At 35.9% G+C, this 25137-nt stretch overlaps 1 protein-coding gene across 2 annotated transcripts in view; it reads left to right on the top strand.

Annotated features, from left to right (window-relative positions):
• The first annotated feature begins 898 nt into the window (after positions 1-898).
• The window catches only part of NMD3 (NMD3 ribosome export adaptor), a 29763-nt gene continuing 5524 nt past the window's right edge, over positions 899-25137 (top strand). Inside the window, exons 1-11 of one of the 2 annotated variants that reach the window (XM_029939953.1) lie at positions 899-977; positions 1546-1602; positions 2491-2625; positions 4328-4424; positions 10655-10735; positions 11475-11603; positions 11899-11989; positions 18602-18680; positions 19650-19746; positions 21527-21644; positions 22600-22745. In XM_029939953.1, coding sequence (XP_029795813.1) covers positions 1559-1602; positions 2491-2625; positions 4328-4424; positions 10655-10735; positions 11475-11603; positions 11899-11989; positions 18602-18680; positions 19650-19746; positions 21527-21644; positions 22600-22745 — 1017 coding nt within the window. In that variant the 5' untranslated portion in view covers positions 899-977; positions 1546-1558. Of the gene's footprint in view, positions 1039-1545; positions 1603-2490; positions 2626-4327; positions 4425-10654; positions 10736-11474; positions 11604-11898; positions 11990-18601; positions 18681-19649; positions 19747-21526; positions 21645-22599; positions 22746-25137 lie in introns of both variants that reach the window. The other variant, XM_029939954.1, reaches the window with a different exon arrangement.

The following is a 25137-nucleotide window of genomic DNA, read 5'->3' as shown; positions in this document are numbered from 1 at the left end:
TTGGAAATGTGATAGCATATGTCAGGATTAGATCTAAAGGGTCATCTTTTTATGCAGAGAAATTGGAAATTACCAGAAGGTTATCAGAGATCAAGGATTAAAAGCAAGAGAGCATGACAAAATCAGATTTGCATTTTAGAAGGACAGGTTGGAGTCTAGGAGTAAGGGGAAGGAATGGAAGATTACTTAAGTATCCTAGGCACGAAATTAGAGGGCACCTTCTATTAGATGACCTTGCTATTTCTTGAAATTTGAGGTGAGAAGCTAGAAAAAAATGTGCTCTTCAAATATTTGCGATTCTGTCATGAGAAACTGGCCAGCCATGGTCTTTGCAGTTCTAACATCAAGGTATAAGGTCATAGGAGATATGAAGTGTGCTATTAGGAAGCAGATTCTAATAATTAGTGGACTAAAACTAACATAGACTTCTTCACAAATAACTGTCTTACATTTCTTTCTTTCGTCTATTCAACAAATCTGCATTTGAGTATTTAGGATGTAACAGGCTTTAGGCTTATGATGGTGAACAAAAGAGACAGACACTGCCCTCAATGTAATTTAATTTCTTTGTGTATTGTGGTATTGTTTACAGATAACTTTCATATAAGCATTTAACCATGAAGCAAGCAAGCTCCCAATCAGGATATCTAAAAAGTGATTTATATACAAGTGCGAGGTTAGCTTGGAGTGAACGCTGGCCAGGGAAAATCGGGAAGGACGATAACCCAATAGAAGAGTTGGAAAGTCTGTGTAAGTCCCAGTCACTACTGCAGGAGAGAGGCTAAGCCTTCTTCCCCCACTCCAACCCCATCGCCTCGCCTCTAGGCCCCGCCCCCACCGCGTGGCTCGCCTATGCCCTCCCCTTCCTCCGCCCCCACCCGCCCCTTTAACCCACCGGTCTCAGCCCACGGGATTTCGAGCTCTTGTCTCGCGAGATTTTCGTCTTGTTGGCGTTCGCTGTGGTGGTCGCTCAGGAGGTAACGGGGACTGTTTTCTCGCAGTTTCCCCGCAAAACTGGGTCTGTCCCAGAGGCTTTAAGTAGGTTCTGGGCGGAAACCCGACTTGCTGTCGTGCGGGGTCCCTGAGGAGAGAGTGGGGAGGATTCCCCGAGTTCGGCCGGCCTCAGGCCGCGTGCGTGCCGCGTGTGCGCCGCCTGCCCGGAGCCCCCGTGAGGTTCCACCCGCCGTGTGCGGGGCCGGGTGGGTGGCCCGCGACGCCGGGGCCCCGCCGGCGTCTTCAGCGGCGCGGGTCCGAGCCTGGTCGCTGCGGGGGTGAGGGTGGAGGTGGCGGCCCCGGCCCTCTGAGAGGCCTCCTCGACTCTCCGGAGTTGGAGACTGGTGATGCTTCCAGTCGGTAGCCGCGCTCAGGGTCTTGGATTTGGGGAACTCTGGAATTCCTTTGGTTACTTCTTAGAAGTTGCCAGATGGAATTGGTTCTTATTTGCCGCTTTACGAGGCTTGTCTGACTTGGAGAAGAAGGAAGACTTGTATAGAGGTGAATAGACAAGTGACTTAAATTCCACGATTCATTCTCTCTTGAATTCAGGGTGCACAGAAGCATGGAGTATATGACGGAATCCACCGACCGCACCCCCGGACACATGTGAGTCATGTTCCTTTTCCCCCCCCCCCCCTGACATTTAAAGATGCTAAAGTGAGTCTTTGAAACTCGTTACCTGTGAAGAAAGCTTTTTTTTTTTTTAAAAATGGGAGAATTCTTTGTCTTAAGTGGGGAAAGTGGAAAGGCTTTATTTCTTGAGAAAATCTAATTCATTTTTAGTTGGAAAGTTGTAGTAAACACTTGCTTTAAGAGTATTAAAATATTCACTATACATTCTTCTAAATTGGCACTGCCCATGTGTTAGCCATTAGCCACATGTGGCTAATATTTAAATTTAAAGAAACTAAGATGAGAGAAAATTAAATATGAAGCTCTTCAGTCAAGAGAGACATGATTCAGGTCCTCAGTAGCCACATGTGCTTGGTGACTACGATATTGAACATTATGGATTCTGGAACGTTTCTTTGGGACGACATCAGTGGTTCCTAAACATTTTCTGCCCCCATACCCTGGAGTTAAGACACCCGTCCATTTTACTGAATCACTAGACATGATTCTCTTCCCATCCTTTGAAAATTTTTCTGCTCTGAGTAAATGTTTGCATTGTGGCAGTCCTGTCCCGGCACCTTTAAAAAATGTCTTCGGGGACTATAAAGCTGTCTGATGATTACGATTAGAAGTAATTTACACTCTCTAGACCTTTTGAGGAACACCATATTTTGAGGGGTTTGGGAATTATAGCTGTCCTTGTTTTTTTTGCTACAGTATTCCAAGGTGATACTTTGTAGCATCTTTGAAGATTGCTCTGCTGGTGTTTTTTTTTTTAAAAGCAGAGATATATGACCTGACTTGAAGGCTTTTGTTTGATACACAGTGCATTTATGAAATCTAACGTGAAAAATTTATGCTTGCTTTTTTTATTTATTTAAGCTTGTGCTGTGAGTGTGGTGTCCCAATCAGTCCAAATCCTGCCAATATTTGTGTGGCCTGTTTGCGAAGTAAAGTAGACATCAGCCAAGGCATTCCGAAGCAGGTCTGCGTGTCTTTCTGCAAGCAGTGTCAGAGGTATGGAGTAGTACTGTTTTATCCTACTCACAGTTGAGGTTTGTACACCGGAGAGCCACCGGCATATGCTGAGATGACACCCACATACATAGAATAAGGTGCATGTAATTGACATTCAATATTTTATTTATATTGGTGTTGTCAAGGATTTTAGGATTTGCAATTTTGTAATGTATTCTTCTAGTTTTCCCTGCTATAATCTGGTAAAGTTAGTGGAAAGGTGCTTGACTCTGGTTTTTAATTTTTTCTTCCTTGTAAGGGATTAATAGGTTTGCTGTACACAGTTAATAGATATGAGTCAATGTTCGTAAGGGTAAGTGAAAGCAGATTACCAACGACATTATTTTTATCATGAGGGTTTTATTTTTTTTCATTTTCGTCACCAGAAGCTATTTTTGCTAAAAACCTCCTAAGTTTTAATGTTTTAAGTAATTTAGCAAGATGTTTAAAAAGTTCTATTAAAATTCCCACATAAGTAAATGACTGTCGTAAGCTATCAAGTAACACAAAACTGCCCAGTGACCCTCCCCATATAAAACTAATTGCCTGCGATTTCCCAAATGGGTTAGGACAGTAGTGGTTCTTCACTTTTTTAGGGCTGGGGGAGATGGCTCATAAATCCCTTTGGGAATATGAAAACTATTTTTCCAGAAAAATACTTAAAATGTATCTATATACAAAAACATGAAACTGTTCTGTACTATTTTAGGGAGTTTACAGTTTGCAAGTTTGGCAAGTACAAGGCTTGATCAATTACATATCTTTGCTGTTGAAAGCATGGTGGAGCGGAAGAAGTCCTAGACAAAGAATCAGGAGACCTCGTTTGTCTTTGATTTCTCACAACTAGCTTTTTAAAACGCTGCCAGTTAACCTGTCTAAACTTTAATTTCATTATCAGAATGAAACGTCATTATTAGTTGATACATGAAGCCCTTTCTGACTCCAGGAGCATGCTTATTACAAACAGACCTGTATAAGGATTTCAAATGAAACTTTAAATGTGAAAGTCAGAATATGCACTTAAGTATGGCAGAAACAAGCATTCACATAGCATATTTAGAAGTATTATGTATTTAACAAATATTTATTGAGCATTTACTATGTACTTGGCACCGTCCTAAGTCCTGAGCAGACTGGACTAAAAATCTTAAAGCGTGTGCACAAGGGATTTAAATTTTAATTTAATTAGGTTTTATGTAAGGTTTAGTAACTAGTTTTACAATTTAAAATTTGGGAATGGACTTGAAATAGATGAATAGTCTGAACTGCCACTGATACATAGTATCAGGTACTAATCATCCTTTTTGTGTGTGCGCGGTTAGCAGTTCTCAAGCATCTTAGATGTTTATTATAAACCATTCCAATACCATTTTAAGATGATTTGTTGCCTGTTTTTCAGAGTATAGCTTCTTCTAACTGTGTTGGTCCTCACTGGAATTCTTTGCTGGTGCTTGAAGTATTAAGATCTCTTTAATACATTACTTGAGATTGATTTTCTCAAATATGCTTAGGATATACCATTTTAAACTAAAGCTACTGATCTAATTGAAAGTTTTCTGGGTTAAATATATTTGGGTTAAGTGCTTCATATCAACCTTGGGTATTATTATATCATTAATAGTCTGTGGATTATCTGATGATTCACACTGAAATTTTTGTCTTTCCTGAGAAATGCTGGGTTTCAGTGTATTTTCTTTCTCAGGTATTTCCAGCCACCAGGAACTTGGATACAGTGTGCATTAGAATCCAGGGAACTTCTTGCTTTGTGTTTGAAAAAAATCAAAGCCCCTCTGAGTAAGGTAGGTCAGTCAGTTAAAATCAGTTTTTATCGGTATGTGTTTTTGTGTTTATATTTTAATCTCTTATTTTCAGAAAATCCTATGAGTAGGTTTTCCAAAAATAACTTAAATGTTACTGTTGGTAAGCACCCTACTACAAAATTGTGTCCATTTTTAAAGTTACATATATTGTGTTTCTATGGAAATGAAAATCTTTTTGCTTTAAAAGATTTAATGTAAAATTTGCATTTTCATTCATTGTTTATTGCCAGCCTCTTACGTGAAATAGTTTTTTTCTGAGAATATTTATATAAAACCATTGCTGGGGTTTTATTTATATAAAACCATTGGTGAGCTGGTGGCTCAGTCAGTTAAGTGTCTGACTCTCGATTTCAGCTCAGGTCCTGATCTCATGGTTATGAGATCAAGTCCTGCAGCAGGCTCTGTGCTAAGCATAGAGCCTGCTTGAGATTCTCTCTTTCCCCCTTACCTGCTGGTGCTTGCACACACTCTCTTTCACTCATATGAAAAATAAAACAGTAAAAAAAAAAAAATACCATTGCTAAAATAATTTAGGAGATTATAGTGTTAGGACTTGTATTCAGTTTCTTTTTATTTTCATTATTGCTCTAGAAAGAAAATATTTATGCCTGTTACCTAAAGTCAGTGCCTCATTGTCTCCAAAAACCAAATAGGATTTTAGTCCAATTTACCCCTCTGCATAACACTTTCAGTCTTCTTTGTATTAAACTTTGACACCAAGTGTGTTTTTAATTAAAATGGACTCGGTTTGAAAATCTCCAGATTCTATTTTATTTTATTTTTATTTTAGAGAAAGAGAGAATCTCAAACTGAGCTGAGCATAGAACCCGATGGGCTCAATCCCATGTCCCTGGGAGAGTGACCTGAGCTGAAATCCAGTTGGATGCTCAGGTGACTGAGCCACCCAAGTGCCCCTTCAGATTCTCTTTTAAGCTCTGATAAAATAACATGGAATAGTTCTTAGAAATTTTTTTCTTTGTTTCCTTTTTTTCATCCTTGGAGTTTCTATTAGTCAAATATCCCTGTTGGCTTAAAATTTTGTCTTTTTCTCCTTGGAATGTTTTTAATCTTTTGGTCTTCTTTTCCTGAGTTCTTGGTGATTTCCTTTGCTTTATCTTCCAGTCTCTGTATTGATTTTTGTTGTTCCAGCAGTGATATTTTTAAGTTCTAGAATCTTTACCAAAGTCTTAATGTTTTTGATGCATTCTGTTCTTTTTTAAAAAAAATTTTTAAACTTTAAAAAATTTGTGTATAAGTTGACACACAATATTACATTAGTTTCAGGTATACACCATCATGATTTGACATCTTTATATGTTATGTGCTCACCACAAGTATAGCTACCATCTGTTACCATACAATGCTAATACAATATAATCGACTATAATATCTGTATTGTACCTTTTAGCCCTATGTCTCATTTTGTAACTGGAAACTACTTTTCACTACCCTTTCTCCATTCTGCCTGCCTCAACAGCCCCCTTCCTTCTGGCAACCATTAGTTTGTTCTCTGTATTTATAAATCTGATTCTGCTTTTTGTTCACTTGTTTTTTTAGATTTCACATATGAGTAATATCATATGGTATTTGTTTTTCTCAGTCTGACTTATTTCACTTAGCTTAATATCCTTTAGGTCTATCCATTTTGCTACAGATAGCAAGATATTCTTTTTTTTTCATATTTTTATTTATTTTGAGAAAGAGGAAGAGAAAGACAATCCCAAACAGGATCCACTCTGCCAGTGCAGAGCCTGATGTGAAGCTTGAACCCACAAACCATGAGATAATGGCCTTAGCTGAAAAGAGTTGGATGCTTACCTGACTGGGCTACCCAGGTGCCCCAAGATACATTATTTTTATGGCTGTGTAATACTCCATTCATGCATCTACTGTTGGACACTTAGATTGCTTCTGTATCTTGGTTGTGGCAAGTCATGCCGTAGTAAACATGGGGCTGCATATATATTTTCCAGTTAGTATTTTTTTTTCCCTTGGGTAAATAGTATTGGCTTTATTGGATCATATGGTATTTCAATTTTTTAAAATCTTTTTTAAGTTTATTCATTTTTAGAGAGAGCAGGGGAGGGGCAGAGAGAGAGAGAATATCCTAAGCAGGCTCCACAGTGTCAGTGCAGAACCTGATGCGGGGCTCGAACCCATGAAACACAAGATCATGACCTGAGCCGAAACCAAGAGTCGGTCACTCAACCAGCTGAGCCACCCGGGTGTCCCCTGGTATTTCTATTTCTAATTTTTTGAGGAATCTTCATACTATTTCCCACAGTGGCTGTACCGATTTACATTCCTACCAACAATAATGCATTCTGTTGAATTTTTCTGAAGGTTTGATAATAACTTTTTCAAAAATTTCCTTCTGTTCTCCTAAGTTGTCTCTGGAGTCAGGTTTTTTTGTGTAACTTGGTCTCACTTTTGTACTTCTGGCTTTCAGGCTTTTGTCAAATGTCTAGTGAGCCTTAATAATTCATTAGTTCATTCAGCAGTGTTTATTATAAAGTGTCGGCTCTGTGCCAGTCTGCTCTGGGATATAGCAGAGACAAAAATGTCTGTCTTAGGGAACTTTTATTCTATGTTGTTGTTGTTGTTGTTGTTTTTAAGTAGACCCGATGCTCAGGGCGGGGCTTGAACTTAACAACCTGATCCTGAGATCAAGAATTGGATGTTCTACTGACAAAACCACCCAGGCGCCTCTAGGGACCTTTTATTCTAGTTGGAGGGGAGGGTGTGGAGTAGGCACTGAACAAAATACATTGGTGTATTATACAGTATATTAAAAGGTCTAAATTCTGTGGAAGGAAAAACCAGGAAGGGGATAAGAACTACACAGGGAAGAGTTGCAATTTAAACTAGAGCGGTTGGCATTGTATGTCATCTATAGCAAACAAATAAGTGAAGTAGAGTGGTTAGATAAGGCCTCACTGATAGGGTGACATTTGAATATACATTAAAGGCAGTATGAGAGGGAGCTGTGCAGAAATCTGGGTGAGAAGAGACTAATGGGTAGAGACAACAAGTGTTAGGCTAGAGGCAGGAGCATCCCTGTGTGGATAGAGTGGAGTGAGGAGTGGAAAAGTAGCGTGGGATGAAAACAGCAATCATTTAAAGTCATGGAAGGTCAGGCGTTCACTCTGCATGTAATGGGTATAGTAGGTATCGTATAGAGTAGTAAGATAAATGGTTTATGTTTTATCAGGATCCTTTGCCGCTGTTTTAGAATGCATGTCGGGGAGGTCAGGGTGAAAGTAGAAGTGGGGACCTGTGGGGAGTGATTGTAGTAATCATGAGTAATGGTGATGTTTGGATCAGAAGTGGAAGTGGTAAGAAATGGGCGGTTTCTGGGCCTGCTTTGAAGGTAGTCAGTAGGATTTACTTACGAAGCTGGATGTGTGTATGTGATAGATGAATATAAGGATGCTTTGACATCCATGGTTCTTGAGCAACCAGCAGGAAGGAGTTGCTATTAGTGAGGTAGGGAAGACTTCCAAGAGGAGCAGGTCAGGGTGAGAGAGATTAGAGCTCTCTCATAGTGGTACTTAGATATCCATTAAACATGGATGTAGAAATAGTAGGCAGCTGGATAAATCAGCAGGGGAGTGGTCCAGACTGTAGATAATGAATTTGGGATATAGATGGTATTTACAGCTCTGAAACTGAATACTTCCTAGGGTGTTTATCTGGAAAAGGGAAGAAACTTGAGGACTGAATCCTAGGATCTTTTACTGATAAAAGCTTGGGAAGATGATAAGTCAAAGGAGACTGAAAAGGAGTTGCTAGATGAAATAGATAAAAGTTAGGTGAGTGTGGTGTCTTGCAACACAAGGGGCAAGTATTTTACAAAGGAAGTGATTGGCTGTGTAATTTATAGCTAATGGGTCAAGTCATGAATTCTGTAGATTTAGCATTGAGAAGATCACTGATGACTTTAATGAACAATTTATTTTTAGTGGTAGAGATAAAAGACTTGATTTGAATGGAAATGAGAGAATAGGATGTGTGTGTGCACGCGCGCTTGGAGATTTGCTGTAAAGGGAAACATGGGGTAGTGAGTAGAGGGAAATAAGAGGAAGGGACCCATTCCTCAAGATGTGAGATGTTACGGTTATATTTATAAACTATCTGGGAGTTGTAGAGTACAGAGGGAAAAATTTGTGAACCTGCACAGAGACAGAGTAATTGGTTGGGGCATGCCCTTGAAGAGTGGAAATGAGACAGGATATAGCATACTTTTGGAAGAATATCAATAAATATTTGGCACTTCCTCTCTCCCAGGCACCATTTTGGGAACCTAGAATATTTTTGTGGAACAAAACAAGTATCTCTGCTCTCTAATGGGGCATTCTTAAGGTTGGTCTTGATAGGAGCAAGGACAGTTCATCTGTGGTAACAAGAGAGAATGTATTGGTAAGTGTTTGAAGTTGAGATTTTGGAGGGATTTCATTTATTGGTAAAACTTACTGATAAAAGGATATGAATAGCTAAGATAGAAGGAAGACAAGATCTTGTAAGAGAAACTCAAAAGAATGGAGATGCTAGGGTATTGTAGGGATAATCTGTAAGGATATTGAAATCACCAAGTTCTAATATTGTTGGAAAAAGCAACAGTGAGCCAGGAGCTAAAGTCTTTGTGAAATGAGAGCAGGTGACGTAAGGGTTAACAGATGACTATAATGGAGTGGGTAGCATCGCTTTCAGATTAAAAACTGGATGTATTTAAGGAGGAGGCAGGGAGGTGGTTTGGAATTAGCTATTAAGAGCAAGAAGGACACATGTCTGACTCTTGGTCCAATGATAGGAATTTAAAAAAAAAACAGTCCTTAATTAGCTACAGGGGAGCAGTATATATAATGAGATCTAGAAGGTGAAGAGAATGTATAGCAAAGAGATGAAGGGTTTAGGAGGTTTTGTTGTTAGTGAATGTTGAGTTCCAGAGGGCACTGTGAAAGGGTTTCAGAATTTTGGGAGGAGTGTTAGATGTGACAGCATAGGGAATATGTGGAACTATATGGAAATTGGAGTGTGGGAGATGAGGAGTGACTGAAGTGTCTGGGGATGTTGTAAAGAAGGATAAAGGGCCCAATTAAGTTGATAAGTTCTGATTGAGGACTGATAGAGTGGTGAGGCTGCATTAGGGAATGTTGAAGTAGGTGTCAAGGGTCTTCTCTCCATTCCTGTGGATGAGGTTGGAAGTGGAGAGGGCAGTCTTAGGGCCTTTGGGCTGCCTTCTTGACGCTTGCAGATGGAATCAAAAGCTGCCTGTCAACCTCTGTATCTGGTGTGGCTTACTGACTACTAGGTTTTGCTTTAGGGGAACCAGTCGTATGAGAAGGGTTTTACTCTGGAGTGCTGCATCTAGGTTAGCTAGTCTAGTTCTCATCAGACAAGAGTTGATAAAATCATCATCTGCCAACTGATGTCCCCCAAATGCTCTCTTTAGCTCAGTTTTCTTCATAGAACTCCAAACCAAATAACTATCCACTGAACAATTTCATTTGGGTATCTCATAGATAAATCCTCTTAAACTCAAATGTCTGAAACCATGTGTAGCATCTTTTCTCCATCAAATCTGTCCTTTGGTTTCAGAAAAATAGTTATTACCTAGATGCCCAAGCTGGATACTTGAACATCATTTTAGAATCTGTTCCAGTATCACTCAATCCTGGAAATCTTCTAAATAACTCTTGGGTCTTTCTGCTTCTTTTATTTATAGCACTTCTCAGTTCAGGTCACCTGTACTTTATGCCCAAATTATTGAAACCGCCTCCATTTTTGTTCCAGTTCCCCTAAAGCACCCAGTTTAACCATATCGAGCTACATTCAGTTCTTTACATACAGCAAACCTTTTTGACCTCTACGGATTTAGCAGTGAGTTACCATTGTGGATTTAGTATTTAACATGAGACTACCTCTAATGAATTTTTTTTAAACCAGTGTTTTTAATGTAGAGAGAATAATCCAGCTAGAAACTTTTGTTCATGAGATTTCTAATAAATAATGGAGTCATTAGGTTGTCCTTTTATTTGTTCATTTTGTTGCCAAACCTCTAATGATAATTTATTTTTTACTGGTGATGTTTTTAGTGATGCCAATCACAGATCCCTTAAACATCTTATGAAATCTATTTATTAATGAGCTCTTTCATCTTTTTTTTCAGGTGAGAATTTATATTTCTTTTTGTTTGTATTCTTTTGAAGGTGCGGCTTGTAGATGCAGGTTTTGTTTGGACTGAGCCCCATTCTAAGAGACTTAAAGTTAAACTGACTATTCAGAAAGAGGTAAGCTGTACACAGTTTTCTCAGCATGTCTGAGGTGTAGGTAATGAAAATGAGGAGATACTGGTAAGTTACCTTATGGCTTGAATAGCTTAAAAGGGAAGATTACACTCTTAATTTTAACCTTTGTTTTCTTTTGGGTCATCTGCACAGATGAGCAGGTTGCTAGTAAGACCAGCCATTGCTAGTGATTAGTGGGATAAAGTAATTTTTTCAAAGATAGGAAAAAGGTTGAAGTGAAAAGCATGAGCTAAGACAGTGTTTCTCAGGCTTAGCTAATCATCACAATAGTTCACATTAAGTGAATCCAACTGGATCTGGATGTGACACCCAGAAATCTATGTTTAAAAGCTGCCCATGTGATTTTCGATGATTGACTATATTTGGTTTAGTTTTAAATTAAAAGCCCATGTTTATTATAATAATTAAATTAAGGATTTTTAAGTTTACTTTTTTATTTATTTTGAGAGCGAGATAGAGAACAAATGGGGGAGGGGCAGAGAAAGAGGGAGACAGAATCCCAAGGAGGCTCTGTGCTGACAGCAGGGCTCAGACTCAAAAACCATCAGATCATGACCTGAGCTGAAATCAAGAGTTGGACACTTAGCCAACTGAGCCACCCAGGCATCACTTAGTAACTTTAAATACTAAAGTTCTTAAGTATGAAATATTCTTTTCTTTTAAGAAAAATGTTATTAAAAAGGAAAGAATGAAGGAGTGTGAATTTTTTCCCCCTTAACAGGTGATGAATGGTGCTATCCTTCAGCAGGTGTTTGTGGTGGATTATGTTGTTCAGCCCCAGATGTGTGGAGATTGCCACAGAGTAGAAGCTAAAGATTTCTGGAAGGCTGTGGTTCAAGTGAGGCAAAAGGTATTGACAAAAAAGATGAGTGAATCCTTCATCTTGTATTTCATCTTTGTCAGTTATTAACAGTTAGTAAAACCTCCTTTTTCTTTTCAAATCCTTCGGGTGCCAGGGATGGTCTAGTAGGTTTCTGGAACATTCACCTTAAAAAGTGGTCACTTTTTATCACACTTTAGATGATCACACTTTAGATCATCTTTAGGTTGTTTTGTTTTAAAAAGTCAGTGTGCTATATCTATAGATGGCTTAGATGGCTTTGTTTTGCATTAATTTATTAATATAATAATGCATTTATGTTTAGACTTTGCACAAAAAAACTTTCTACTATCTGGAACAGTTGATTTTGAAATATGGAATGCATCAGAATACACTTCGTATCAAAGAAATTCATGGTGAGTTAAAACTTTAAAGCATTTAAAATTATGTCAGAATTATTTCAACTCATGTAAGAAGTCTTCTCTTTATTGACAATATCTAGACTAGTACTGTCCAAAAGAACAGTTTCTTCTGTTAGGAAGAAAAAAAATCTTAGTTCTTTATCTGCATTGTCCATTATAATAGCCACTAGCTGTATATGGTTATTGAATACTTGAAATGTATCTGGTGCAACTGAGGAACTAAATTTTTAATTTATTTCTATTTTAATTTAAATTTACCGTAAGTAGCTACCAGATGAGTAAACCAGTAGCTGCATAATATAATGTAAGGTGTTATGATGGAAAATTCATCAAAATCTTGTTTTATGCAGAGGTCAGTTTCTGATTGGAAGAAAATTATTTTTGAGAGAGAGAGAGTGCAAGTGTGTGCACACAAGCAGGGGAGGGCCAGAGAGAGAGAGGGAGACATAATCTGAAGCAGGCTCCAGGCTCTGAGCTGTCAGCACAGAGCCCAACACGGAGCTTGAACCCATCCATGAGCTGCTAGATCATGACTTGAGCTGAAGTCGGATGCTTAACTGAATGAGCAACCTAGGTACCCCTGTAAGATTTTTATTTTGATATACAAATGATATAGTTAAATTTTTTTAAAGGTGGAATTAAAACTTTTTTGTATGATTTCATAATGGCTTCTTAGAGTATGCTCTATCTTAGCGCTTCTTATTGATATAGTATACATGTTGGATGATGGATGAATATTTCTCTAATTGATAGTAGAAAACATAAATACTCTTAAGCAGACTTTTGACATTTCTTGCTAAAGGTGAACATGTACATATATTGTTTTCCTAGTCTCTAAAGTATAGGCTTAGAGATACCTGTTCTTGAAGGAATGACCAATTTATATATCACACTCCTCATTTTAAAACTGTTGAGTTCCACTGTTACTAACTGATTTGTTACTTATATCTTCTTGTATGTCTTGAGAAAGTACTTTTGAGAAGTGTGGTCATGGGTCCTTACATGGAGGGATAATATATGTAGTGATGTCAACTGGAGAACATCTTTTAAGCTTTGTGTCTGACCCTCAATGCTTTACCAATTGATTTAAGGTTAATAGTTTAAATTGGTGAAACATAATTTAATGAATACTTACTGTAGGTAATGTACCTTGCTGCCTATATAACATAGTGCTTAGCTGTTTCTGGCTAACTGCCAGGCAAAAATACATCATTGTTTTGAGTAACTTGGTTTTGAGTAACTTTTGGGGGGGACAAAGAGATCCAAATACTCTAAGATAGCAAAACACTGTTATTTTTTATCACCATGACAGAAATGTACTCACAGAATTATTTTGTAGCAAAAGACTTGGATAAGTTCTGGGTCATACTTTTCCAATCATTTTCAAAACCCAAATATTGCAAATTTAACAGCCCTTTGTTCATCCAGAGGATTTAATCTGTTTCCCCCCCCCCACTAGTTCTTGATTTGATTTAAATAAATTTTTTGTATGTGGTTTATTGGTAACATTGTTTTTAAAATCATAATAATATTGAAAATTCAAAGATAGAGATATATATGAATAAAAGCCCTCTCTGTCCCGTTTATACCTTTGTTATCCTTAGTGGTAGTCCCTTAAAACAAGATCATATAGCAGTGTGCTCTGTATGTAAGTTGTGGTAATGTTTGTTTCCCCTTATGGGGGATCATTCTATAATATTTTGTGACCTGCCATCTAACTTAATGTATTTGGAAACCTTGCCATGTCATTGAATGTGGTCCTATTTCATTATTTTTAACCACTGTGTATGTGTCTATTCATTAATCAATGTATATTTAATTAGTTACATCTTAATTAATAGGTCTACAACATATTCCATTTTTTGATGCTACAAGTGACACTATATTAAATATCCTAATGTTCGTACATATTTGGTGGCTTTTCTGTGGGATTGAGTTCAAGAATTGAAATGACTAGATGGGGTGCCTGGGTGGCTCAGTCAGTTAAGCATCCGACTTCAGCTCAGGTCATGATCTATGATTTGTGGGTTCAAGGCCCACATTGGGCTGTGTGTTGACAGCTCAGAGCCTGGAACCTGCTTCAGATCCTGTGTCTCCCTCTCTCTCTGTCCCTCCCCTGTGTGCACTCTATCTCCTGTCTCTCAAAAATAAATAAAACCTTAAGAAAATTAAAGAAACGGACTAGACAGGAGTATGCAATTATTAAATTTTTACATGTACTGCTATGTTGTCTTCAGAATAGTGCCAGTTTACAGTCTCAGCACTTGCCAACACTATAAAATTGTATTGGCCTTTATAATTTTTACTCTTCTAATAGGTAAAATAATGGTTTCTTGTTTTAATTTGCATTTCCTTGATTACTGAGGGTTAATATTTTTATATATGTGTTAATCGTTTATGTCTTATGTGAATTGTCTCCATGTGTCTCCATATGTTTCCATATGTCTCTTTTTTTCCTCATTACTTTTATGTCTTATTCTGGATATTAATCCCATTGTGTGTGTGTGTGCGTGTGTGTGTGTGTGTGTGTGTGTATTATGTGTGTATGTTTAGAGAGGGCTGGTGTGCATTTGAATGTGAGCTAAGAGAGCAGATACTTTCTTGCATTGTCGCATGCCTTTTATCATTTAAATTTTTTATTTTTTAGTTATAGAGCTATGGCTTATAAATTTTGTGCCCAACATAGGAAAGCTTTCTATATTCCCACAGTTATATTTTTAAAAGTAAATTATTTGGGGGAATTTTTAATCTTAACCAATTAGAGTCCTAGGTTAATCTGTCCTTTTCCACTAATTTGAAATATCTCCTTTCCTGCATATACTGACTTCCTTTATACATATGACTCAAGTCTGGTTTATTTTGTCCAACTACTTCTACCACAGTATGTAAATTATACTTTATAACATGTGCCCCCTTATTAATTTTTTTTTGTAAGACTTGGTTGATAGTGAATAAGAACATGGATTCTGGAACCAAGATTTTTGGATTTGAGTCTCTGTCCGACCAGGTTTTTGCTGTGTGATGTTAGGCAAAGTTATTTAACTTCTCTGAGCCTCAGTTTATCCATCAGTAAAATATAAAGGGTGATAATAATAGCACTTACGTCATAGGATTATTGTGAAGATTAAATAATCTATACAGAGCACTTAGAACCCTGTTTGGTGCATAATCCTGTTTATTCCATTCTTTTATATACTTAAGTGAAACATTTTAGTTTCCTCATAAAGATTTTTAAATGTTTCTTGTTATTTTGCCTCTTCTACACTATTTCTTATTATGAATGGCAACTTTTTTCATTGCATTTTTGTTTATTTTTTCTTCATTGCATTTTTAAATTGATCATTGCTAATATATTGGGAAGCTGTTGATTTTATATATTGATAGTCCTGAAATTTCATAATATCACTGATAGTTATAGTTGATATCTTGATTTTTATAGGTAAACCATTCATTATCTGTAAACAGTGATATTTTTATTTCATCCTTTGCAATATTTTTCCCTCTTTCTCTGTTTTCTCTGTTTGGTTTGTAATAGAGTACCATGATATGGTAACATAGTAGCATGTCAGGCATTATCCTCTTTCTATGTTTCACCCCTAAGTATAATATTTGTGGAGATTTCTGTTTGATACATATGCATTCATAGTCGGTCATATGTTCAGTCCAATCTTGTCATCAGTTATGTTAGTGACATTGAAGGAATTAGAAAGTTTGCCCTCTTTCTATGAAGTATTTTTGAATCTCTTGAAGTCTTGTAAGAACCTGTCCATTGAGCCATCTAATTTGGTATGGGGGGTGAGAGGTAAAAGCTTTTCATACTTTTTGTTAGTGGTTAGTCTTGATAATGTATTCTATTGCTTCTTGAATTAATTTTAATGGCATTTTCCAAGGAAATCATTTCATCTAGCTTTTCACATTCTTGGCATAAAATTGAACATAGAATTTGTTTTATGACATTAAGTCTTACCTATATATCTTCTTAGTTGTTTGTAATGTTGCCTTTTCTCATCTCTAATAGCCTCTTCCCCACCCATCAGAGTTCCTATTTTTGTCTATTATGTTAGTTTTTTCAAAGAACTTTGTTTTATCAAGTTTTTTCTTTTTTAAGTTTTGTTTTAATTACTAATTCCTTCTACTTAAAATTTTTTAAAATTGAGATATAATTGACATGTAACATTATATTAGTTTCAGATGTACATCATAATGATTTGATGTCTGTATATATGGCTAAATGATCTCCACAATAAGTCTAGTTAATATCCATCACCATAAATATTACAAAATTTTTTTCTTCCTACTTTTAAAAATTTTATTTGCTTGTATTAATGGAAAATATTTTCAATTTCTAATAAATATACTCAGGTGTATAAATCTCTTGAATACATATTGGTTCTTTGTAGCTAGTATTTATAGCTACCTTTTTCCACTGTACATTGCATATTTCTTTTATTTTCAGCAAGTGTTTCAGCTGTTTTCTTCTCTTGAGTATATACCTAGGCATAGAATTGCTGAGTCATATGATAAATTTATAATTTATGTTTATCTTTTTTTTATGCTTAACTTTTTAAGAAACTGGTAGACCGTTTCCAAAGTGCCTGTACCATTTTACATTGCTAATGGCAGTGTTGGACGGTTCGTTTCTACATTTCCTCACCAATATTATGGTCTCTTTTTATTTATGGCCATTCTAGAGGGTAGTGTGAAGTGGTATCTCATTTTGTGGTTGCAATTTACATTTCCTAATGACCAATGATGTTGATCATCTTTTCATGAGCTTATTAGCCATTCCTGTATCTTTTTGGTGAAATAACTATTCAAATCTTATGCCCATTTTTTAGTTGGATTGTCTTGCTAAGTTTTAGGAGCTTTAAAAAAAATTTTTTTTAATGTTTATTTTTGAGAGAGAGAGAGACAAAGCACAAGCAAGGGAGAGGCAGAGAGAGGGAGACACAGAATCTGAAGCAAGTTCCAGGCTCTGAGCTGTCAGCACAGAGTCCTACGCAGGGCTTGAGCTCATGAACTGTAAGATCATGACTTGAGCGGAAGTCAGATGCTTAACCAACTGAGCCACCCAGGTGCTCCTCATCACACATATGATTTGCAAATATTTTCTCCTAACCCAGATCCTATCTTTTTACTTTCTTAATGTTATCTTTTTTTATCGTGATCTATAAATACTTAACATAAGATGTTTCCTCATATCAAATTTTAAGTGTATAGTACAGTATTGCTGACTGTAAGCACAGTGTTACACACCAGATCTCTACAGCCTATTCATCTTGCTTCACAGAAACTTTATATCCATTAATTAGTAACTCCCCTGTTTCCCTTTCTTCTCAGTCTGTGGTAGCCATCGTTCTACTCTTTGATTCTATGAATTTGAGTATTTTAGGTACCTCATATAGGTGGAATCATGCAGTATTTGTCTTTCTGTGCCTGGCTTCTTTGATTTAATATAATGTCCTCAGGGTTCACCCATGTTGTTGCATATCACAGAATTTCCTGCCTTTTTAAGGCTGAATAGTATTCCATTGTATGTACGTACACATTTTATGTTTTCCTCTGTTGGAAACAACCCAAATGTCTATCATCTTGGCTACTGTGAATAGTGCTGCAATAAACATGAGCATGCTGATATCTCTTTGAGATTCTAATTTCATTCTTTGCCATGTGGATATCCTGTTTTCCCGGTGAAAAGGCCATCTTTTCCTCAGCAAATTGCTTGGTTCTTGTGTCAAAGATAAATTGATTATAAATGTCACAGTTTATTTTTGGATTCTCAACTTTGTTCCATAGATCTATATATCTATCCTATGCTAGTACCATGCTGTCTTGACTACTTAAAGTTACCAAGTTTTCAAATTGGGAGGTATATGTTCCCAACAACTTAGTTCATCTTCAAAATTGTTTTTGTCTGCTCTAAGTTATTTCAGTTTCCTATTTAGCTGAGTTATCTGGAAGAAGATCTCTATAAACATTTCATAGCAGGTAGGTCTGCTTTTAATTATCCCTTTGTTCCTGGTTTTTAATGTTACTGCATTGTGATCAGATAATATTATCTAATTTATAATGTTTGGAATTTATTGAAGTCTTAAAAATATTTGTATAGGATTGTTTTATGGATTTTCAAAAATAATATGTTGGGACTGTGTTCTGTAATCTCTGTTATGTCAACTTTGATAGTTAATTATTCAAATTCTATGTATCCATCCTATTTTTAGTCTGCTTGTTTTAAAGTTTATTTATTTTTTTGACAGAGATGGGGGAGGGAGAGGGAGAGAGAATCCCAAGCAGGCTCCACTCTGTTAGCACAGAGCCAGATGTAGGGCTTGAACATGAGAACCATGAGATCATGACCTGAGCTGAAATCAACAGTTGGATGCTTAACTGATTGAGCCACCCAGGTGCCCCTAAAATTGTGAATCTTCTTTTCTTTTGTTATTTGTTTATCCTTTTGTTAAGTGAGTCTTAATTGATATAATATTTTTAATGTTTTCTCATAATTTAATTGTTCATTACACATTTAATTTGTGATATAGTCATGTTAGTAGAAGAAAATTTTATTCACAGAATGATTTTCACGTGGCTTTTCTTTTCTTTTTAAAGATGGTCTGGATTTCTATTATTCCTCAAAACAGCATGCTCAGAAGATGGTAGAATTCCTTCAATGTACAGTTCCCTGTAGGTATGTTCTGAACCTAAATGTTACTAAGTCCAAGAAGCTGGGAATAGATATAGGTCACATCCATTTTTTAGGCTTAGATGATTTCTCTTATGTTAAAATATTTAAAACTAGTCCAAGGGGCTTCTGGGTGGATCAGTCAGTTAAGTGTCTGGCTCTTGAATTTGGCTCAGGTCATGATCTCATGGTTCTTGAGAGTGAGCCCCAAGTTGGGCTTCATGCTGACAAGGCAGAGCCTTCTTGGGATTCTCTCTCTCCCTCTCTCTCTGCCCTTCCCCAGCTTGTGTTCTCTTTCTCTCTCTCTCTCTCTCTCTCTCTCTCTCTCAAATAAATAAATAAATAAATAAATAAATTAAAAAAAAAACTGTACATAGTTAGTAAGCATCTGTTGAATTAGCCACTTTGAAAGAATTATTAGCCAAAGAGTATATATGAATCATTGGGGAGTTAGACCTCACCCTGTGATAAGTAATGCAGTGCTAAGTCTTTGATTGAATGTATTTAAATAAGACAAAAGAAAGATGAGAGTAGAGGGCTTTGGGGAGAAGCTTCATGGAAGAAGAAGGGTTGAAACTCCTAAAATGGGAAGTTTTGAAAAGTAGAGTATAGTGAAAGGTGAGATTAGTGTGAACGAAGACTTGTGGTGGACATTAGTGTGGCTTTTAATGGATACTATATCTAGACTACATTGGTCTGAGCCAAGTGCATGCTTTGGAGGTTTTGAGTAAAATTGAAAAGGGGTAGAGTGCAGTTTGATTGATGAAGGTTTTGAAGTAAAAGTGGATGAAATTAGGCTTTGCCATAATACAGGCATCAGGAAGCTGTTTGAGACCTTGGACAGTGATGATTTGATTTGATAAAAAATTCATACTTATCTATAAATGTTTATATTTTATCTATCTTTAGAAATTCATATTTATCTTATACTATATAAATATGGACCTTTGGTTTTTTATTATTTTTTCTTAACAGACACAAAGCCTCACAGAGACTGATCTCTCAGGATATCCACAGTAACACATACAATTACAAAAGCACTTTTTCTGTGGAAATTGTTCCAATTTGCAAGGTACTTTTTCTCATTTAATTCATGTCTATAAAAGAGTACAAGTAATTAATTGGTTTATATGTAATTATTAACTCCTGAGTTTCTTCTGGGATTGGTTAAAAATTTAGAATAACTTTTAAAGGATTCCTTTGTGACATATGCAGTCATGTTAAAAAGATGTTAAAAAATAATCATGGTTAAATTGTAAATTGGCATACCTATCATTTTGGTATACTAATTAAAAGGCCTTGTTGCAGTTTTTTAATGTTCATATTCCTTGAAATTTGTGATCCTAGTGGACACATAAAAAGTATTACGAAAGTTTGAATACAGGAAATGACATTAAAATAAATATCAATGAACCACATTGTAGAATGTGTAAAATGGATTTTGGCATGATGAAATTAAATTTTTGTGAAAAATGAGATCATAGAATCATTTTTGTGATTTAAAAACATCTGAATAAGTATAGATTATCATTTCATTTAATTGCATTAAAGGAAAACCCTGCTTCAAAAATATAAATGAATTAAAATTCAACAAATAATTACTGAGAATCTACTGTATAGAAGGCAGTGTATTAAAAATTATATGTTTAAAGGTCTCTACCATGTAGGAACTTCTATGTATCAACTAATAATGATAAGTGCCATAATTAGTTATGACTATTTCATATAAAGTTAATATATTTGAGTATATTTCACTTCTTCACATCTCATTATAACTGGGGTAAATCATATCATCATTTTGAACATGAGAAAATTGAACGTTAAGGAGGTTAGATAACTTGCCCAAAGTTACATAACTACAAAATGAAGAAGCCAGGATTTATGCCTAGGTCATTGGTTCTAAAGCTACAAAGATAACTTTCACTAATTCATGGTGTAGCGTGTAGTAACAGGATGAAATGATAGCCTAAAACAGGGTCAGCAGGCACATCTGGCTGGCTCAGTTGGTAGAGGATATAACTCTTACTCTCAAGGAAGTGAGTTTAACACCCCCTAACTCCCCACCGTCGGGCTTGGAGCCTACTTAAGAAAATCAAATGCAAAACAGGGTTAATAAACTTCTGTAAGGGCCAGATAGTGAATATTTTTACACAGTGTAAAAGAATATTTTCATTAATATTTGGAGACTTACTAAGTTGAAAACAAAGTACTGGACTAGGTTCTATTAGGGATGTAGGGAATGCTCCCTTCAGTGGAGGAGACTATGATTATGAATAGATACGACTTAAAATATAACCCAGATCCCTTTTGTATTTTAATACAGTTTAAAAACAGCTAACTACATTGCTGATAATATCTTCTAATGTACATATGGACATATATGCTTTTTGAGCATTAAGTCTTTGATTACCTACTGGTGCATGTAGCCATGATAGAGAAGAAACGTGACTCCTCTGAAATTTGTTTTTTATGGAAATTGAAAGGAATCACAAGTAGATTTAGAAAATCACTCTCCTGGTGTTTATAATACTTTAGAATGTACATTGTACTACCATAGAGCAGTAAGCATTCACACTTCAGTAAAATTGAAATAAACTTAATAGTTTGGTCAATAAGATCTGAAAAAATACTTTTAAAGCATGTTTATTATAATAGATATTCCCATTTTAAGGAACAGCTTAGTTTCTGTTTCTCTAGGATTTGATTCTTACCTTTAGGCTTTTTGTTGATAAATAGAATTAAAAATAACATTTTGGTTTGGGCATATACACTTGGATCAGGCTTATATTGATGAATGTTTATTGAAGACAGTTATTTAGGATTTGCCTCACTCTAAATATTCTTATGCCTAGGATAATGTTGTTTGTCTGTCTCCAAGACTGGCACAAAGCCTGGGAAATATGAACCAGATTTGTGTGTGTATTCGAGTAACCAGTGCCATCCATCTGATAGATCCAAATACCCTTCAAGGTAAGTTTTAGGAAATATTTGCCGTGACAGTTTTGTCCAGCAGGCAGTAATAATTTATTAATTTTATCAAACATTCTCAGTATTTATGAAAACCTAGTTGGGAGTTTTACTGCAATTTAGTTCCTACAAAACACTGGTGTTTTTAAAGCTTTTGATTAGTAGTAACCCTTATATTTTTTATTTGAAGAAAAAGTCTGTGAACTTTAAAAAATTTACTAGTTCTAGTTCATATATTTTTACTGAGAATGACTTATGTTATTTAATTTTTGTGAATATTTAAGTTCATTGCCAAGTTTATTGTTCAGCAAATATTTCAAAGTTTGGAACATTTGACTTCTTGTAATGCAGTAAAACATTTAGTTTAAATATGAATTTTAACTAATCTCATCATTATCACACATAATTTTTAACATTTCCTTTTATAAAAACTAATTTTTAAAGATACCACATTGCTAGGCATGTCAGTACTTGCTTGCATCTCCTCCTCCTTGATCTTTTTCATGTATTTCCTGCAATGTAAGTTTTCTGTTACAGAAAATCAAGTTCATAGTTTTTAGAGAGTCCTTTATTATCCTTGTCAATTAGAATTCATAAGTCAAAGGTATGTTTGCAGTATTGGTATGAACATCTGTCAGGTAGAACTTTACTTCCTGTAAATTAAACAGCTAAGATAATTGATAACATTTCTAACACTCATATGCCAACCCATGAAACAACTATACAACTGAATGGATCTGATCTTATTTTAAAGGCCCTTAGCTCTGTGGGATTCTGATGAGAGTAACTAACCAAGATGTAACTGACACCTGAAATTTCTCTTGTGCTGTGAAAAGTTTGGGGCTGATTTATAGGAGTAAAAATGATGACTCTAGACATTTGTCACTGTGGCCTGTTGACCTCATGCTTCCCAGTTTATATATATCAATTTCTGTTGTTCTTTGATGATCTGTGTTAGTTGCGGATATTGATGGAAGCACTTTCTGGAGTAATCCTTTCAATAGTTTATGCCATCCCAAACAGCTGGAGGAATTTATTGTGATGGAATGCAGTGTAGTCCGAGATTTAAAACGCAATGCAGGTGCTGGAATGATATCAAAAAAGGTAAGTTCTCTCTTGCCCATCTTTTTTTTCCCCCCTAATTCATTGTTTTGGTCCCTCTCTTATTTTTTTACGTTTTTTAGTTTTTAGTAATTCCAAAATGTGGTTCCAGATAAAGCTAACACCTCATTAGGTTACAAATGCATTCCATATTTGTATGTCACTTGTTTTTAACATGTGGTCATTGTGATGACATTTATTAAACTTAATCCGTCTGGTAAATTAATTTTTCTGTTTAATGAACATTTTAAATGTGAGCATTTTAATGTGAACATTTTAAAAATTGTTTATTGTGAAAAAGCATTTCTTTGCCGTTCTTTTATGTAGGAGGACAAGCAAATGACAAACTTGTTCTAAAAATTTTCAAACATTTTAAATTTAAATATATGTTATATTATCACTAATTACTGAATACTTCAGAATGTATCTCTAAAACAACATTTTTCGGGGCACCTGGGTGGCTCAGTTGGTTAAGCGTCTGGCTTCGGCTCAGGTTGTGATCTCACAGTTTGTGAGTTCGAGCCCCACATCGGGCTCTGTGCTGACAGCTCAGAGCCTGGAGCTGCTTCAGATTCTGTGTCTTTCTCTGCCCCTCTCCTGGGGCAGACCCTGCTCTGTGTCTCTCTCTCAAAAAGTAAATAAAAATTAAAAATAAAATAAAACAACATTTTTCTACATAGTCAAAATATTATCATTCATATGTAGTTTATATGCACATTTCCTTGTTTGTCCCAAGATGTCTTTTATGTTTTGTTCTGAGTAGTACCCAGTTGGGGACCATATATTGAATTGAATATTATATCTCTTAAATCTTTTAGTTAATAATAGCCCCCTTCCATTCTTTTTTTCTTTTTTTTCCTCTTTCCTGATAATCAACTAGGACATTTATCTTATGGATCTCCTACTGTTTCCTCATGATGTCATTTAGCTTTCTTCTTAATTTCTTTTCTTTCTTTTAATGAAAAGTGGATCTAAAAGGCTTTCTTAAACTTGGGTTATATTTGGCCAGAACATTTCAGAAGTGTTGCTTGTGTACCTTTTACGATATATCAAGTGATAGTAGTGTTTGGGTGTTTCACTGATAGCCAGATTTCTTCATTGTAATGTTATGATTTTTTTTTTTCCCTTTGTTATTAGCCTGCCTGTCCTTCTTTCCTGCTCTTCACATTGCCCTATATTTAGACAGTGGGAGCTCCTGAGTTCTTAAAAAAATGTTTTTGAAAGACATTATACATTAGACACATGTATAATGACATGTGTCCCTCACTATAGTGTCATAAAGGGATTTTCCCTGCCCTGAAAATCTTCTGTGCTCTGCTTGTTCATCCTTCCCTCTCTCCTAATCCCTGCACTTTTTTAGAGCAGTTTTAGGTTCACCATAAAATTGTGAGGAATAAGAGATTTCCCATATATTCCCTGTCTTCATACATGTGGTAGCCTCCTCTGTTATCAGTATTCATCCATCCGAGTGGTACATTTGTTACAGTTGATGAATCTACACTGACCCATGATAACCACGCCAAGTCTCCATGGTTTACATTATGTTTCTCTCTTAATACTGTACATTTTATGGGTTTAGACAATTGTATGATATGTGTCCCTCACTATAGTGTCATAAAAGGGATTTTCCCTGCCCTGAAATTCTTCTGTGCTCTACCTGTTTGTCCTTTTCTCTCTCCTAGTCCCTGTGAGTCACTGATATTTTTACTGTCTCTGTAGTTTTGCTTTTTCCAGAATGTTAAAGAGTTAGCATCATATTATCTTTAAGTTCCAAATAATATTTCATTGCATGGATTTACCACAGTCTGCCTGTTCATCTAATGGACATCTTGGCTGCTTCCAAGTTTTGACAATTATAAAGTTGTATAAACATTCTTGTGTTTTTCAGTTTTGTGTAGATGTAATTTTTCAGCTCCTTTGGATAGGAAAATACCAAGGAGCATGTTTTGTCATATCATTTGGTAACGTATGTTTAGTTTTGAAGAAACTAGTACTTCACTTTGTTTTCCCAGTTCTTTTCTAAATCTTGGACCTCTCATTTTTCAGTTTTTCCCTCTATCTCTTCACCTCTCTAAGATTCGTTAATTCCTCAGTTTATTACTCCTAGTTATTTTCCTCTTGATCCCACTTTACTTAGGTCTCTTTTTGTTAGTAAAAGGTATTGGCAAATGCTATACTTAATTCAGCCTAGAAATTTGAAATGTCAGTTATAATTGCTAGTAAAATCCTGTCTTGAAGAGGGATTTCTAGTTTAAAATTTCAAACTTAGAATGTTTCTGCAATACATATTAAAGAAGAAAAGGGTTATAGCTCAAATAGTAGACATCTAAAAAATTGACTTCACAAAAATTTGGTTTCTATAGTAGCAGCAGCAGCAGCAGCGGTAGTAATAGTG

Source organism: Suricata suricatta, chromosome 5, assembly GCF_006229205.1.
Source record: "Suricata suricatta isolate VVHF042 chromosome 5, meerkat_22Aug2017_6uvM2_HiC, whole genome shotgun sequence".
In the NCBI taxonomy this organism is placed as follows: Eukaryota; Metazoa; Chordata; class Mammalia; order Carnivora; family Herpestidae; genus Suricata; species Suricata suricatta.
The sequence above is the reverse complement of the archived record's forward strand: the minus strand, read 5'-3'. Positions and strand labels throughout refer to the sequence as shown.